The sequence below is a fragment of the Gadus chalcogrammus genome, chromosome 14, assembly GCF_026213295.1.
Source record: "Gadus chalcogrammus isolate NIFS_2021 chromosome 14, NIFS_Gcha_1.0, whole genome shotgun sequence".
NCBI lineage: Eukaryota > Metazoa > Chordata > Actinopteri > Gadiformes > Gadidae > Gadus > Gadus chalcogrammus.
In genome coordinates this window covers 11,523,404-11,540,693 of record NC_079425.1, presented here as the reverse complement: position 1 = coordinate 11,540,693, position 17,290 = coordinate 11,523,404, and the positions used below count along the sequence as shown (strand labels likewise).

The 17,290-nt window shown below is 43.8% G+C and overlaps 2 protein-coding genes across 3 annotated transcripts in view; one reads left to right on the top strand and one right to left on the bottom strand.

Annotated features, from left to right (window-relative positions):
• Positions 1 to 12,053, top strand: part of LOC130403658 (growth arrest-specific protein 2-like) — an 18,332-nt gene extending 6,279 nt beyond the window's left edge. The window contains exons 4-8 of the mRNA XM_056608076.1: positions 1 to 45; positions 2,372 to 2,435; positions 2,535 to 3,009; positions 3,250 to 3,357; positions 8,689 to 12,053. The exon at positions 1 to 45 is cut by the window's left edge and continues 97 nt beyond it. Coding sequence (XP_056464051.1) covers positions 1 to 45; positions 2,372 to 2,435; positions 2,535 to 3,009; positions 3,250 to 3,357; positions 8,689 to 8,895 — 899 coding nt within the window. The 3' untranslated portion in view covers positions 8,896 to 12,053. The remainder of the gene's footprint in view (positions 46 to 2,371; positions 2,436 to 2,534; positions 3,010 to 3,249; positions 3,358 to 8,688) is intronic.
• An 894-nt stretch (positions 12,054 to 12,947) lies between these two features.
• Positions 12,948 to 16,374, bottom strand: tmem276b (transmembrane protein 276b). 2 transcript variants are annotated; one of them, XM_056607987.1, is made up of 4 exons: positions 15,732 to 16,374; positions 13,762 to 13,875; positions 13,416 to 13,553; positions 12,948 to 13,223 (listed from the first exon to the last, which is right to left on the bottom strand). In XM_056607987.1, the coding sequence occupies exons 1-4, from the start codon at positions 16,126 to 16,128 to the stop codon at positions 12,949 to 12,951; spliced, it is 924 nt and encodes a 307-aa protein (XP_056463962.1). In that variant the 5' UTR covers positions 16,129 to 16,374; the 3' UTR covers position 12,948. The 2 variants fall into 2 exon arrangements, with proteins under 2 accessions (XP_056463962.1, XP_056463963.1); XM_056607988.1 differs by having other exon boundaries at positions 12,948 to 13,196.
• Positions 16,375 to 17,290: the final 916 nt, after the last annotated feature.

The window sequence follows — 17,290 nt, the reverse complement described above, 5'->3', positions numbered from 1 at the left end:
AGATCGGCGTTGATGAAGCATATCTGTTTGAATCAGAGGGTTTGGGTGAGGATTCAAGATAACTCCAAAGCCTTTCATCGTCACCTGAAAAGAATTGTCACTTAGTTTGACCTTGTTGCCCTCGGCAACTCTGTTTCCCTCGTATTTATTTTTCAATGTCTTGCAAATGCACCGGAAATGGAATCCTGGGTAGAAAATGTAATCATCTCATCGCTAGTGTCTCTCTTTCTATCTTGTCATACCTCCCTTGGGCACAAAAGATTGCAATCGGTGTGCAGCACAATGGTGTTTTGTCGTAAAAATGTGTTTTAAGAGTATTATACGATATATGGTATTTCCGGCAATTTCTGGTCTATTGAGTTGCTATTGCGTGGTCCTTCTCTGGTCCATCGCAAAATAGTCCTTTACAGAGAGCCTCTCATCTCTCTGTCCCACCTCTGACCCTGCAGCTTTTATGTCTCAGAAACCTTGGCAACAGAACCCTATGATATGTCCACTGCTGCCAAAGGGTAAAAACCTAGCTGCTGTCAGATACCCCAGATACGACAGAGCTGACAGGAGTTCAGGTGTTCTGTGGAGAGGGATACGTCAAAGAGAGAAAGACATCAAACGCGGATCATCCCACAGATCAGTTGGATGAATGATATGATATTTATGTTTTTGCGCATGGATGACACTGAAAGCACGCTGCCCTAGTTCTGCAACATGTTATTAGTTAGTTAGCTAGTTATCTAGTTTTGTAAGGGCAGCTCGTACATGCGCATGTAGAGGCAAGGGGTGGATGTGTAAGAATGATTATAGGTTAATCTCGAGCCACAATTGGTGCTTCCCCCTCTATTCTCTCAAGGCAGACTCTGGTCCATGTGACTAAGAGAGAGGTGGGTTTGATCACAATCACCAGGCCCAAAACTGCAGATATCTTGACATTGGGCTCATAATAGAGAATGAGATTGTATTGAAGACATAGACTATCAAAGGGCCCCGACACTTTGTTATTGGGTTGAAAAAATTACGGACAACAGCTACTACTTCATAATAAAAATACTTTTACTTTTATACTATATATATTGCGTTTACATAGTGCTTTTCAGGAAACCCAATATTCTTTATATATTGAGTGTGTGTGTATCAGCCAGTTTGTGCAAGAAAACTCTCTACTCCGTATTCTTGCGACGAGTGCCATGGGATCTTTAGTGACCAACGTCTCACCTGAAAGACGGTGCTCTTAGACAGGACAATCTCTCTCTCTGTCCTGCAACGTTTCAGACATTCCATAGACCAGAGGGAAGGGTAGCCCCTATTGGCCTTCTTACTCCCCTGCAGCACCAGCTTGTTCCCCATCCAAGGATTGACCAGGACAGCTCTGCTTTGCCTTATGTATTTGATGGAACTAAATGCTTATTACAGAAGCATCTCTTTCCTTTCTCTTCTTTATCTTGCCGCAGCTGTGATGTAATGATGGATTCCAAGTACAGGTAAAGAAAAGAAACATCCACAGAGAAACACCAATCATCTGCATACTCCTAGAGCAGCTGAATCATGCCCGCTTGGTCGCATTGATGTTTTGTCTGTCTCAGAAATATTTAGCAAATTGTTATTTGACATTTTCTGTGTGTCCCCATCATTTATGTCTTGTTGTACATGCGTGATATCATCATCAAATAAAAAGTAGTAGTAGTAGTAGTAGCATAGTAGTAGTAGAGGATGCACGCTCAAGTTAGCTATCTTGCACAACCACCCACCCACCCACCCACCCACACAAACACACACACACACACACACACTCACTCGTAGTACACACGTGCGTATCACTTTGTTGTGCTTCTATTGCATTAGCGCTGGCAGTTTAGACAGGTATGTGAGGTTTTCAGATGTCCTTAGCAGGCATGCCCTCACTACTCTGGGTAGGAACACACACACACACACACACACACACACACACACACACACACACACACACACACACACACACACACACACACACACACACACACACACACACACACACACACACACACACACACACACCCTAACAAGGGGCACAATTGGAACACAAAAACAACAGTACAGTCCCTGGATAGTATCTAAGGTCCCTAACTGGTGAGCCATCTGGGAGGGTTGATGTGGTCATGAAGCCCACATACCCCCTTAACAGTAGGTCTGGAGAAAAGCAGCGTTCTGGCCTAGCTTCAAAGACAGGGCTCCACAATGGAGGATCCATCCTGGCATGTTGATGTTTTTATTCCCTGCAGACACAGGTCTGTTCATTTTTCAGTAATCTCCTTGAGAGGATCCATGCATTCTTTCTTTCTTTTTTCAAACTTTGTTCCTGTTTGTTTCTCTATGGTCTGTCCTTACTGACTGCGAGCAGTGCTCCACAAGCAGCCCCGGGAGGTGTGCCTCTGTCTGATGGAGTTGGGAAGGATTGCATCAAGGTACCAAAACAACAGGGATCCCTTTCCGTGCACTGCTCTAACATTGTTACATCAAACAGAGGGCTCACGTTTATTTTCCTCAACGCTCCTGCTCCTCAGGTATGGGATCGAACCCCCGGGACTGGTGAAGCTGGAGCGAGAGATCGAGAGGGAGGAGGCGGGCTTCCTCTCTCCATCTTCCCCTCTCTGCTTTTCCTTTTTCCCCTCTCCGTCCCAACCAAGGGAACCCTCTCCCCCTCCCCCTCCCCCTCCATCCCCGCCTCCGCCCCCCGCCCCAGAGCCACCGACCCCCGACGCGCACGGCGTCATCCCCGGCGCCCAAACCGCCGCCACGTGTTCGTCATGCGCTCGGGCCCTGCCCCCGGCCTCCACCAAAACGGTGTCCACTCAGACCCAAACCTTCTCCTTCCCCCCTCCTCCGGCCAACACAACACCCCTCCCGCCCACCCCCGCGACTACGACACCCCCCACCCAGCCCCAGAGCGCCCCCTCGCTCCCGGGCATCACCCGGCCCCTCGGCCGATCGGCAGGCCGCAGAGTTGCCAGCCCTGCCACTGACCTCTTGGATGACATAGTGAGCGCCATCTTATCCACCACATTCATACTCTGAAGTTACACTCGTTGTTGTTGTTGTTGTTGTTGTTGTTGTTGTTGTTGTTGTTGTTGTTGTTGTTGTTGTTGTTGTTGTTGTTGTTGTTGTTGTTGTTGTTGTTGTTGTTGTTGTTGTTGTTGTTGTTGTTGTTGTTGTGAGGATAGAGATGTGCTGCTGGCGCTCTCTTAATGGCTGCTCTGCTTTGTTTTCCCGAACGTCCAGGTGAGGAACCTGGTGGAGAAGCCCGCGTGCCAATGCCCGGTGAAGTTCCCGGTGGAGAAGCAGCCCAAGGGACGCTACAGAGTTGGGGAGAAGATCCTCTATGTTCGGGTGAGTGGAGCACATGGTGTCTGGAGCATCATGGGTAGTAGGGTTAGGGTCAGGATCTGTACACCTAGACGTGGTCTGTCCGTCTAGGAGGTGTTGCTAGAGATAAGCATGGGGGGGGGGGGATCTGGTGGTACAAGGGTGAAGGTAAAGGTTAGTATGCCGTTTCACACATTATATTCAAGGCACATTCCTTCTCCCTCCTGAGTTAAAAAGCGTTTCTTTAAAAGGTCACTTTGAGAATAGCTTGTTTAATGCAGCAGAGAGAGCGAGTGAGAGAGCGAGTGAGAGAGCGAGAGAGCGAGAGAGAGAGAGAGAGAGAGAGAGGAGAGAGAGAGAGAGAGTTCAAAGACCTAATGCTGAAGCATTCATTATTTTACTGTGTTACCCTTTGAAAGATACAATCACGACGATTTTCATATGAATAAATGTCTGTTAAGTCACTATCTATCGCTGTAGGATATGGTCCACAAATTAAATACATTTTATATAATGTTCAGAATGTGGAAGGAATAATTTTTTTATCTCTACGAAAAGTTAACACTTATAACCAAAGCTTTCGCCAAAGACAACGAAACAGATATCTTAACGTTGATATCCACATTAACACATAGTTAGCACAGCCTTAGCAATAGCATATTGGTTTCTTGTTTAGGTGATTGGTCACATCCGAATCCTATTTAACGCTTTGTTAACCTCAGCGAAAGCCCAGTTGACTTAACGCTGCTTAAATGATGTTATACACGCTGTCAGCTTCAATTTGCTGACAGCTGAGTTTTGCTTGGTTACAGCTACAGTTACAACCTCTCTAGAGACACTGACAGACAGACACCATATTTTGACTGCCCATTTAGACATAATGGCTGCTTTCAAAGTCGAGTCACACCTGTTTCCTTTACATGGGGGAACATGTTTCGGCTCAAAATCAAAGCTAAGATTGTCAATAAAAGACGAATGCAGAGCAGAATGCACACACAAACACACACTCCAACGCAAGTAATTACACGTATAGCTTGGTAACCCCTGCAGATTATTTGAAAGACAAACCATAAAAAGTGTTTCTTTGCTGGGGTATATGTGTGTGTCTGTGTGTTTGGCTTTGGAATGTGCATTGAGGGTAATGCTATGAGTCATATTTGCTCTGTATTATTTTGCAGAGTATTTCAAGGTAGCGGTCTCCCACTAACCTCAATGTTATTGTTTTCCTGGTTATAAATGGAAGGGGATGGGGAAAAATCAATCCCTCAATTTCGCCGAAAAACACCACTACCCCCTGTAACATTTTCATTGAATCCACACAGTCCAACACCTTACTGCTTCCGCATCGACCCTACCACAATTTTAGGCAAGCAGGTGTTGTTGCATCCTAAAAGCCTGCTCTGTACGTCTACTGCTTCTACCTGTGGTGTTCGCTTCTGCTTCCTCCCAGCTAGACGCACAGCTCTGACGCAAGGCATCACTCAACAGTCCAAAGATTCCATGCCTTGGCTCGGCCGTGTAAAGTACAACATGCAATATACCCCCTGCCCCCACACCCACCTCATTAGCATACCAGGCTTGATAGCCACGTGTGTTTGCTGCTGCTACTGCGGGGGTATCGTCCGTGAATCGTTACATTGGTCCCCGTTCGTTTTACAGCCAGTCTATTGATTAAGGAGACAAGTCATTAGTGGAGGGATTCAATTGGAATTAGTGGAGGAGATTTAATCAGGCTGCTCGTAAAAAATGTGTGCCTCCTCCCACACACACCCCCCCCCCACTTTGGTCTGAACCCCACCCCGTTACAATCCTACCCCCTCCCAACCTGCCCATCACAACACCGGCTTCCTAATGGAGGTCTTTCTTCCACAACACTTGGCCCTGAAGAGCTGTATGTCTGAAGGACTGTACGTATGAAGAGCAGTACGTATGAAGAGCAGTACATATGAAGAGCAGTACGTATGAAGAGCTGTATGAAGAGCTGCATGAAGAGCAGTACTTATGAAGAGCTGTTTGAAGAGCTGTATGAAGAGCTGTATGAAGAGCAGTACATATGAAGAGCAGTACATATGAAGAGCTGTATGAAGAGCAGTACGTATGAAGAGCTGTATGAAGAGCAGTACGTATGAAGAGCTGTATGAAGAGCAGTACGTATGAAGAGCTGTATGAAGAGCTGTATGAATAGCTGAATGAAGAGCAGTACGTATGAAGGGCAGTACGTATGAAGAGCTGTATGAAGAGCAGTACGTATGAAGAGCTGTATGAAGAGCAGTACGTATGAAGAGCTGTATGAAGTGCTGTGTGTATGAAGGGCTGTATGAAGAGCAGTACGTATGAAGAGATGTATGAAGAGCAGTACGTATGAAGAGCTGTATGAAGTGCTGTGTGTATGAAGAGCTGTATGAAGAGCTGTATGAAGAGCTGTGTGTATGAAGAGCTGTACGTATGAAGAGCTGTATGAAGAGCTGTATGAATGAAAAGCAGTATTTATGAAGAGCTGAATGAAGAGCAGTACTTATGAAGCGCAGTAGGTATGAAGAGCTGTATGAAGTACTGTATGTATGAAGAGCTGTATGTAGGAAGAGCTGAACGTATGAACAGCAAGACATATGAAGAGCTATAAGAAGAGCTGCATGTATGAAGAGCTGTACGTATGAACAGCATATGAAGAGCTATAAGAAGAGCTCTATGTATGAAGAGCAGTATGTATGAAGAGCTGTACGCATGAAGGGCTTTTGGTATGAAGAAGTGTATGTTTGAAGGGCTGTCTCCAAGCCATTCTCTGGCTGTCAATGGTGGCGAAGGCTTTCCTTTCTTAAAATGTGTCCAATTAGGAGAACGCTGCTGCTGCTGCAACAATGGGAAGCTGCTACTGCTGCTCTCACAACATCATGCCTCCCCCCCCCCCCCCCCCCCCCCTCACTCAATGTTACTGGCTGATCATTATGTATCAACATCAGAGGGTGAAAGGACTGGAGAATGAATGAGAGAGGGTTTGATGTGCTGCTGCAGCTAAAGATTACTTAACATTACTTAAGTAGAGATGGAATAATGGCACACACAAACAGGGCTGTATACGCTGTTGTTGCCATCAGCAATGAATGTCGTCATGATTAAGTGCTTAATCATACAAGTACTGTATAATACAGGTATACTGGTCGATTATCTATATATAATTAATGGGAAGCACTGTGATGGATAATGCAATCGATTGGGAATATCCATGTAAATTTGATAATTATAAAGTCTTCTTGATAAACACTGACTGACCATGTCTCTCCATGTGTACTGTTTCTAACCTTAACACCCATTGTGCTTTTCACACCATGTCCTTAAAAAAATAGCTTTTAATCTCGTCTAGTTTTTACTTTAAATATTAAAACCGACAAATTCATCTCACATATTATACTCTATGGTTTCAGCTCTATCACCTGATATTAGTATTGTGAGATTGGCAGGGTTGGATGTAAATGGCAGTACTTGGTAGCAAGTTGAAGTGAATAATAATGTGGTTAAAGCCTGACTCCTACTGGACTGCATACAAACACGTCCTACTACCTGTACTTCCTCCTCCCGTACTCTCATGAATTTTTCAGGAGGACACGAAAAAAATCGATGTGACTGCCAAGAAAGACACAGGGGAACGGAGGATATCACACTTGTATGGAAACCAGTGGGGGTGGGGCTCACAACTGGAATCTAGTTGTGTTCGGAAAGGGCAGAATGTCTGTCTGGCATTCTGTTTTAGTTTCTGAGGCTGAGATGCTGCATGATACAGTTATGTCTTTTTTTTTGCTATAGTTTGTATTTTATCTCTCCTGCGTTTTATTTTGAGATGTTACTGCAATATTTTTCTAACCTTACTTAAGAGGATAGACACAGATAGTCTTATGACTATATCACTTTGCTCAAGAGTATTTTCAAATATTCTTCTTTGCTCCCAGTCCGTGTTTTATTCAGGACCCCCCCCCCCCCCCCCCCCCCCAACCCTTAACATTTTAATCTGCAGCCTGACAGCTGAGACACATCACGTCTGGGGTCTCCTCTGTGGATTAACACATGTGGGCGTGTGTGTGTGTGTGTGTGGGCGGTGTGTGTCTGTGTGTGTGTGTGTGTGTGTGTGTGTGTGTGTGTGTGTGTGTGTGTGTGTGTGTGTGTGTGTGTGTGCATAGGTCATTAATTATTTTTGTTACCTATACACGTGTCTACATCCTGTTTTGCATTTTGTGTGAGGGGTGGGGTGGGTCTTGGCAGATGTAGCACTGGTATTATCAGATTGGTAATGGTTTCATAATGAAGGGTTTATGGGCGATAAGGAAAGACGGCGGGCTGGTGCTGACAGGACAACGAATGGCCTTGCAAAGACTTCTGGGAATTCTCCCGTCTCCCAGGAGAGAAGCAGGCCCGCGCAGCACGAGGAACTCATCTCATCCCCCCCCCCACCTTTCTTTTTTTTATTCTCTTCTCAGGCTCTATAGTGTGGCAGCGGTAGTTGCCATGGTAGCAGTTGGGTTTTCAGCAGGAGAATGGCTGTGGAGGGGAAGGTGTCAGAACAGAGTTTATTTAGATATGGCATCTCCTTGATAGCACTCCAGAGCAACACACGTGCTGCTCATTCAATATCTTGTGTTGGTTTGTTTGTGTGTAATTTTTCCCTGTGTGTATTTGTGCATCTGCGCCTTTTTTTTTTGCGTGTGTTTATGTGTGTATGTGTCTACGGGTGCATGTTTGTGTATGCGTGGGCGCATGTGTGAATTTTCCGTGTGTGTGTATTTGCATCGGTACCTTTGTTTTCTATGCATGTGTGCGATTGTATGTGTGGGTGTGTGTGTGTTTGTGTGTGTGTGTATGCATGTGTGTGATTGTGTGTGTGTTGGTGTGTTTATACACAAGTGTGTGTGTGTGTGTGTGTGTGTGTGTGTGTGTGTGTTCTCGTACGTGCGCTTGTGCATGTGGGCAGGCGCGTGCGAGTGCTTAAATGTGGATGACTCCTCCCAGTGAGCTCAGCTGGTGTTTCATTTGCCTTAATGAGATTTTGACAAAGTGTCCTCGAGATCATTTGCTTTTCATGGGCAGCGCTGCACAAGGCCGAGGGAGCCCGTAAATATTTGATTAGTGGAAGGGTGATGGGGGAAGGGGTGGTAGCTCTCCTAAGCCTGGGGGGGGGGGTATTGAAAGCCAATGGAGTCATAAAGAGTGGAGTGTTTCGGGGCGTCCATCTGCGTTTTTCAAATTCTTAGTTTTAACACATCACACTCCCAACCTTTCCATCATCTGTCTTATTGATATTGATCATTCATCATTAAACCGGGGGGTGTGTATTGTTGTTGATAATGTTGCCTCTGTGCACGACAGATGCTGAATGAGAGACATGTGATGGTCCGTGTTGGAGGCGGATGGGAGACCTTCATGGGGTACCTGACCAAACATGACCCCTGCAGAGGAGGGCCAGCATGCAGGGGGCCCGATGTTAGAGGGAGCCGGGCTAAGACCCCCCAGGTGAAGGACCTGTCCCCCGACAGCTACATGGTGGTCGGGGCACACTGTCGTGGAAAGAAGTAGAAGACGTTTGCTCCTCTTTCACTCATGTATAGTGAAAGATCTTAGGATCAGGTTCAATTCCATGAATGTGCCTCTAAGCAGGATTACGTCTGCTAATTAAATGTTTGCCCAGGTCAAGAGAATAAGGTTGAACATTTACTTGTTTTATCAAGGCTCCAATTTGAAATTGTTTGTATAAAGGCTTAAAAATACTATCCTCCTGATGTCCCATTGAGTTGAGAAATGTCACATATCTTTACTGTATCCTTATCAAACGTATTTGCTTCTTAGTCTTATTTCAAGATGTTTATTACTGCCAAATTATTAATACTTGTGTCATTGTTTATTATACTTGATGAAAACATGTTTAATTAATTATCTCAAGAAATCTATTTTTGATAGCAATTTGAAAGTTGGTAGATGATGTAGTGCTTTTACATGATACTTAGTACCTCTTGTATTTGAAAAAAAACATGGGTGTGATTTGTTTCTGCTGCCTTTCATCATGGAGTGCTGCATGCCTCAAACATTGTAACAATGAAACAGTAGGGATTGCGACTGTTATCAGACGTTAAACGAGAAGGGAATAAACAGGTCCTGCCTCTAGATGGCGCAGTATCCCAGATTAAGTCAAACAAATCCACAGACTGGCGCCTCCATGTTGACTGCCCCTCCCCCAAAGCACCTGCTCCAGACAGTCTGTTCAGTTCACATAGCGTCTCATTTCGCGATGTATTTTCTATGCGGACGTGGGGGTCATAATAGTAGAGAATTTAGAGTTTGGATTGGATTTTTTTTATAATGCGTACATACAAACTCATCATTGGTCTGTTTTATGTGTCTGACAGAACTGGCATGTATCTTGGGCCCCAGGCGACAAAGTGCTTGAAAAACAAACAAACATTGAACTTTTCAGTACAATAGTATTACATATTTTATTTCAGTAAAATAAATTAATTAAAAAATGGACACAAGTTGTATAATATTGAAATAACCTAATTGTAATGATCTCATGCAAGACTATAATGTCTCTTTTTAAATTCCCCCCACACAACATCCTCTGTGGATTGAATCTGTAAAAATGACTTGTAGAAAATAATGCATGTGCTACTGAAACGAGAGCCACGCTAAACGGTGGCGTTATGTACAGGCCATCTCTCATAGCTCCACAGACAAAGTCACTATTCAACAGGAATCTCACTGCAGTCTTGCATACATGTTTACAATGGTTAAATTGTGCTGAGATCAGTCAATGACACCTGTTTCTTTTTCATAGTTCAGTACAAAAACATATCACAAATGATTCCATATCCAATCATTGCTATAGAAGGATTGCTATCTAATGGTGCAACCTCCACATGTGTCCTACATAATTAACAATTTGATACACAGCAGGGATCCAATATGTGCTTTTAATTTTTACCCCGATACCTTTGGACCTTGTTCTGCACAGCGTGTGCACGGGTAGGCCTACTACATTACGTTTTCAGAAGGCCAGCAGGAAAAAGCACCTTTCACAAACATTGCACTAAAAGACAATGTGTGCAGTTGTGCTTCCTTTAAATTACCTGTTAGCCTTGCTAAGGACATCCAGTATGAATACATGTATGTATTCTTCACTGATAGTTACCGTTTGTAGTAATACTAGTTTGGAATATTATTAAACCATTAGAATACTTCAATTGGTAACACTGTTTTCTTTCAGATTCCCATTGTAACAGCATTGCTACTGATGTGTCCAATGTGCCGAGACACTTTTCCTTTTTTTACATTCTAAGGCAAAGCTAGATGTTATTGGTGACACATCTGAAACAATTATACACTCGTTCCAGCAAGTCCTGTTCCAATCACGGTTACAGGCAGTGTGAACACAATGACCTCATAGATTCACTGTCTCCATACACTGGATTACTCGCCAGCACAAACATGTACAAGTACGACCACTGAGTCCAGAGAATGTGCCTCAGACAGGGTAACAATACAACCAAAACCCCTCACTCTGTTAACAAGACAGAAGGATGTGCAGACATGCTCTCCTTTGCTGATTAAACGGCCCTTATGAAACACTTATATGTACAGATACAAATAATTGATTGATTGTGCAGAAATGCCAACATCTTGCAAAGGAGGAAAAAAAAAAAGTTTGGCAAACTGAAAAATAGAGAAATTGCTGTTATACCTTAAATAATACCATTAAAGTAGTCACTCAAAGGTACGCAATGTGGATGTGAATTACAAACATGTTCGTTAACATAACATTTTTTTTTCATGACTCCCATTCAGGAACAATGTACTTGTAAAACATCATGGGTATGCTAGTTTGAACAATGGCAATGTGTTGGATTTAAAAATAAAAACCCATTGTGGATGTGAATGACAATGATTTGAACAACATTTGCCTTTCTCCACATTTGCTGTCCTCCTCATGTAAAACACGTCTCGAGAGTCATCCAGATTTGGCCTTTTAAATAATTTACCAAGAAATACTTTTTGTATAAATAACCTTCTCTACTTTAGTTATGCAACAATTCAGTATTTTGCGGGTGAAATGTTACAAGTTTCAAAACCTTCCGTTATTTGAATGTTATATTTGGGATTTCCCCCATTCTAAATCTTTTTAAACCCAAAGATGGAAGTGGGGAAAAATCTAGTCAGCAGCATGTCATATTACATCTAGTGGTACTGGAATTTGTGTCATGACAAGGAACAGCTATGCAAGGAGAAAGCTATTGAAAATCACATTTTCGCATGAATGTATTATGGAAAAAGCTGTGCCCCAAGAACCTGGCATGGTCCATACTGTTCTACTGATTGTTTTTCACACTACCTTCTACTGAGCTCAACTGATGTAGTTCATTGCTTTTTAACACCCGTGTGTCGATGACCCCAATACGCTCGCAAAATATGACTTGATGGACTGCAGCCTGTCACACACCCTGTATATTCTACTTCTTGCATCCATAAAGAAGAGGAGGAATCTTACACACCCCCATTGACCCACACAGTTCTAACACTAAATGGAAAAAAACAACCACATTCGGATTCAACATCTACTTTAAATACTACGTGGCAGATCTACTCGACCTGTATCTATGTAGAGCATACTGGATCTTTTCAGAAGAATCAGAAGGTTCTTTCTCTTCAACACCAATTCATTGTTGCTTTTTCCCCCGCTAATGGTCAATCCCTGCTATATTTAGTATAGCTCTTGTTCAGTGGCACATGCTGCGGTAGGCAGTGTTCAGCCTTAAGATGGGGAAGTCTCTTCATGGAGTTATACTTCAGTATTAGTGAGTGTGGTACTTCAAAGATGAACAACGGGAAGTTGTGCCACAGTCTATCATTTTTTTCTCATTGTGAACAAAAACACAGCACAGATCACTGGACTTAAAGGAGGAGGGCAGACCATATGCTCATGGCCCGTGGGTCCGGTTTGTTGATGTGTTTATCTGAGGATACAGCTTCTCTTGACTCATCTACAATTGGTTGGGTGTGTCATTTATAATTGGTCTGTGTGTGTGTGTGTGTGTGTGTGTGTGTGTGTGTGTGTGTGTGTGTGTGTGTGTGTGTGTGTGTGTGTGTGTGTGTATGCATCCATGTATTTATTTTGTGTGTTTATGTAGTATGTGCATGGGAGAGCACCATTTTAAGACAAATTTAAATTTAAGACGAATTCCTCTTGAGAAAAAACAGTCCCCTCCAGATCTGTTAGCATGTGAAGCCGGTCAAGGCAACACATCGAAGAGTTCTGTTTGTGCTCTAACCCACCATGCCTCAGGGCACTGCAATGTTCAAACCTCTGTCTTCCCAGGGCTCTCTCGCAGGACCCCAGAAACACATGTGTGTAAAGTTTCTTATCATCACTTCACTCCTTCGTACATCGACGTAGGCACGCGGAACACCGAGACAGATGGCGTGGACGTGGACGGCGGAGTGAAATGGCGACCGGACATTTAGTTTACATGAGAGTTCAACAATACGACGCGCGGCAGGGCGACGGTGCTGGCCATCCCGTCGGTCACTTGACACCGGGGCTGGTGGGCGGGGGGGGGGGGGGGGGGGGGGGGGGGGCGATCACACGGCTCCATTCTCTTGCCTGGGCTTGTGGGTGGTGGTGCGAGTGGGCGTGCTCAGAGAGGGTGCCAGGGTGCAGAGGAAGCCTGCCAGCAGGGTGAGGCCCAGGCCGCCCCATGCACAGAACATGGACCAGCCGTAGCCGTGGCTTATGTCCTCTGGCAGGCCGTACATGTAGCGCGGGTAGCGGGACAGCTCAAAGTTGATCCCTGCTACGCAAGTGCACAGGGAGATGATGCAACACGTACCTGAGGAAATAGGAGGAGAGAGGCTAGCTTGGTGATTCATGATTGAGATGAGCGGCTCCGTACACGATTCCTTTGTAGGAGCACGGGTGTAGCCGCACTGCATATTGCAACAAAGCCTATTCAAGCGCCGACGAACGTGCACTAAAGTATAAATACAAAAATACACACACACAGTCAAACGCACACATCCGTGAATATGCTTTTATGCTTTTACAGTACCTCCCATGAGGAAGAGCAGCCCCGCTACATACTGCATGAGGTCATGTTGCTGGCAGCAGCCGAGCAGCCCAACCACCCAGCCAAAGAGGATGATGGAGACCGCCATGCCCACGAAGCCTGCAGTCATCCTCCGGAGGTCTGTGGAGGTGGAGGGGAGGAGGACGAGGATAAGGATGATGTCCAGAAAGGTCACCACACTGCTTTACCAAATGTATATGCCTGGAACCTCTTTAAAGTGTATTGTGAAGTTCTGGGTTAGCCAAAGTGGCAGCACCAGAGACACAGCGCCAGACAGACGGATAGCCTTAAAGATAAGTAGACAGGACAGAGACAGAAAGACACTTACGGAGAGCGTGCCACTCGTCCTGACGGATGGTCTTTGTGATGTTGATGGGTAGGTTCCGTGGGAGGACTGAGGAAGTGTAGTGGTACTTGACTGGGATGCATCTCTGAATTATTCCTGCGAAGAGATTAAGAGTTAAACACTGGGACAACTAGTTTCAATATTACAGAAGAAATAGATTGTTTCCCAATATGTTAATAATTAATCAGCGCCCACAAAAGCTTGGTCATCGAGTAGACCTGTCAAGAGTAATGAATGCAAATCTATGGAAACAAAAATACATCATCTGATTCATTGTTATCCTATTGAAATCCTTTGTTATACAGTCTATAAAAAACAAAAAAAAGACACACATAGAACACACACACAATTTTATAAAAAGTAAAACAGGAATATGATGAAAGACCAGTAAATATACAAATATTAAAATTATTTAATAATTGTAACATTAAATATACTGCCTGAAATTAAATAATATATATATTTATAATAATATATAAATAGTAAATATATAATAAGATCATTTGTAGTTAATTCTGGTGGTACACAAACCAACTCTGTTGTGGACAGTGGACAGAGTATACAGAACCACTATTTGTTTGCTCTCTGTATACACAAACTGTGTTTTGTGTATACAAACCAAGGTTTGTACAAAACAATATGAACAAAGTTCAGGTCTTGGAAGACCAAGCATGGGGAAGGAAGGCCTATACAAAACTAATGTGCATGTAAGATGATGACACACACACCGTCACACACACACACACACACACACACACACACACACACACACACACACACACACACACACACACACACACACACACACACACACACACACACACACACACACACACACACACACACACAGCTCCTTTGGATACCTAGAAAAGCACTATATAAATGCCTTGGTCAATCCCTTATTTAAAGTCTGCATGTTGTTGAAGATATAAATTCAAGTAATAACCAATTTCTTCTAAAGATCCTTGCACAGGAGCATAACGAACATAACGGTTCATCCACTCTATATTTCTGGTAGCAGATTACAAAAGACAAGGACAGGTGAAGTGCTGATAAACCATCACTTAATCAGAGGACGGACGACGTGGCCTTCAAAACCCTCCATTCACAATGAAGCCATTGTTATGTCAAAGTTGTTTTTAACTTTGTCTGAGCAATCCTTGACTTGACTGAACGTTTCAGTCTCTTCAGGCAATATAACAACAACATCTAAAACCCAAGCCCACTTGACCGATTTTCAAATGCATTGCCTTTGCGTTTTTTACCATTTATGCATAATCTGGTTCCACATTTACCTATTTGTATGATACGTGATTGCTATGTATCATGAGACTATAGGCTTTTTTAAATGGTCTGATATGTGTATGACAGTATGGTCAGATTTATATTATATCGTTTATATGCTGGGTCAGACTACCTTATGCCTATCTTTAGCTATCCATCCTCATCTAAAGTAACATACAAGATAACATTTTTTAAATGTATTATATTATTCACAATTTGCAATACCGGAGCCCATAGTCAAGCTACAGCACCCATTATAGGCATTTTGCGTTGTAAGCCCCGCACCAGCTCAAGTGTAGGCTATCAATACATGAGCCTCTGTTTATGTAGCCCATATAGATAAATATATATACACACACACACACACACACACACACACACACACACACACACACTGTATATAGGCCTATCTATAGCAGAAGATAGTCCACATGTAGACATGTCAAGGTACCATGGACAGAGAAAGTGGAGCCTGCGCTGCTCAGTGTCGCTTTATTAACACATGCTAAAATGTTAAAATATACGTAGGCAACGCATTTGAAATAAAGAGCACATCGTACACCTTGTTTTTGTTTACGCGTACAGCCAGACGGCTAGCTGTGAAGTGATTATTGAGCATCGGCAGGGCCTTAACCATCCGCGGAGAAAGCAGGCTTTAGATCGCTAACCTTTGTAAATAAGGTCCTCTGTCTCCAGGTCGAATCCCTCTCGGTGGCACTTCCTCCACAGGCCGGAGATGGTCGAGTTAAACTGACGACTGCAATGGGACTCCATGGCCGATGCAGCAGCCACAAAGTGTCGTTTGTTCCTGATGATAGCGCCAGTATCTGGGCCATTACCTTTCCTCTCAATGCTCTTCGGAGGCATCTGGAGAGGAAGGTTGTGATTCGAGATGTAGATATACCCAGGGTCATTGCGCTTATTGGCATAGTTTTTACATCTCTCCCGGTGTCTTCTTGCATCCGTCTCGTACCAGTAGTCGGTGCAGATTGCCATCGCAAGCAATCCTAGTGCACAAAAAGCAAAGAAGAGACCTGTACTTGTTAAAATTTTCATAGCGGCCATCTTCCCCCAGTTGATGGAGAGCCAAAATAGACGCGGGAAGGTTCCTCGGTGGCCGTGAAGGTACCGCACGACGGTACTCACAGCCTCACGTATTTAGGTGAAACCATACACATAGTGGAACACCAGTTCGGCCGGACACAACGCTGCTAGATATTGTAGCTGAACACAGCAGATTAATAGACCCCACCACCATCTGTTATGATACAGGAGGAGAGCGCAGGGAAGAGGGAATGGATGACGAGCCACGCCGTGACGAAACGGCTGTGATGCAATTGCGCCACCTCACCACAGGGGTCGCGGATACGCAGTTATTTATAGTGTTTATAATGTTCAGATGAAGTGATCGTTAAATATTAAAACGCTCAATATTCAAACCTGGCCCAACATATTTGATTTTCAATTTTCTGATTGGATATTTGTCTCCTTTTTATATATCAGATATGATACTAGGCTAAAACATCAATATAGTGCATAATTGCCGACACACCACATAAATCAACATGGGCAACAACTGCTACTATCTGCTAGAATCTTTAGACCTACTTAAAACAAGAGAGTCAGGATTCTCTGGCTCTAAATATGATGCTGTCAGATTATGATGTCATGCCATTTGGTTGTTGACCTCAGCTTATTAATAATCAAAAACACAAACCGAACTGTGGACAATCAAACAACTGATTATCATTGGTATCAAACCGTTGTATTGAAAGATTGACATATTAGAACAACATCCTGTAAAACATTTTATCACATGTCATTGTTGAGAGAATAATAAAATCAAAATGTTCCTCCTAAAAATATGGACATAACTTCCTGTAGGCCTACAAGGTGGTTAATAGGATGGCAGTTGAGTGAACTAATTACAGTGTTTTCTGTCCAACCTTGTGTTGTGTTAGAGCAGCGGTCTGTTCGTGAGCACACGACTAGGCGATCGCCATGGGAGTGGTTATGGCAACCGGACCTTGCCATCGAGTGTGTTGACACTGGACAACTGTGAACACCCCCACCCCCCCCCCACACACACAAACACACACACACACACACACACACACAGACACACACACACACACACATACACCACACTGACTACCATGACATTTTAGGGACAGAAAACTCTGCTTTTGAAATTATGTTTACGGTGCGGTCTTAAGCCCAGCCAGCA

Coding starts and splice junctions, on each gene's coding strand:
- tmem276b (XM_056607987.1), bottom strand. CDS start 16,128: ATGGCCGCTATGAAAATTTTAACAAGTACAGGTCTCTTCTTTGCTTTT. Junction 13,876..15,731: donor AGAGGACCTTATTTACAAAG/GTTAGCGATCTA, acceptor ATCTCTTCGCAG/GAATAATTCAGAGATGCATC. Junction 13,554..13,761: donor GGACGAGTGGCACGCTCTCC/GTAAGTGTCTTT, acceptor CCACCTCCACAG/ACCTCCGGAGGATGACTGCA.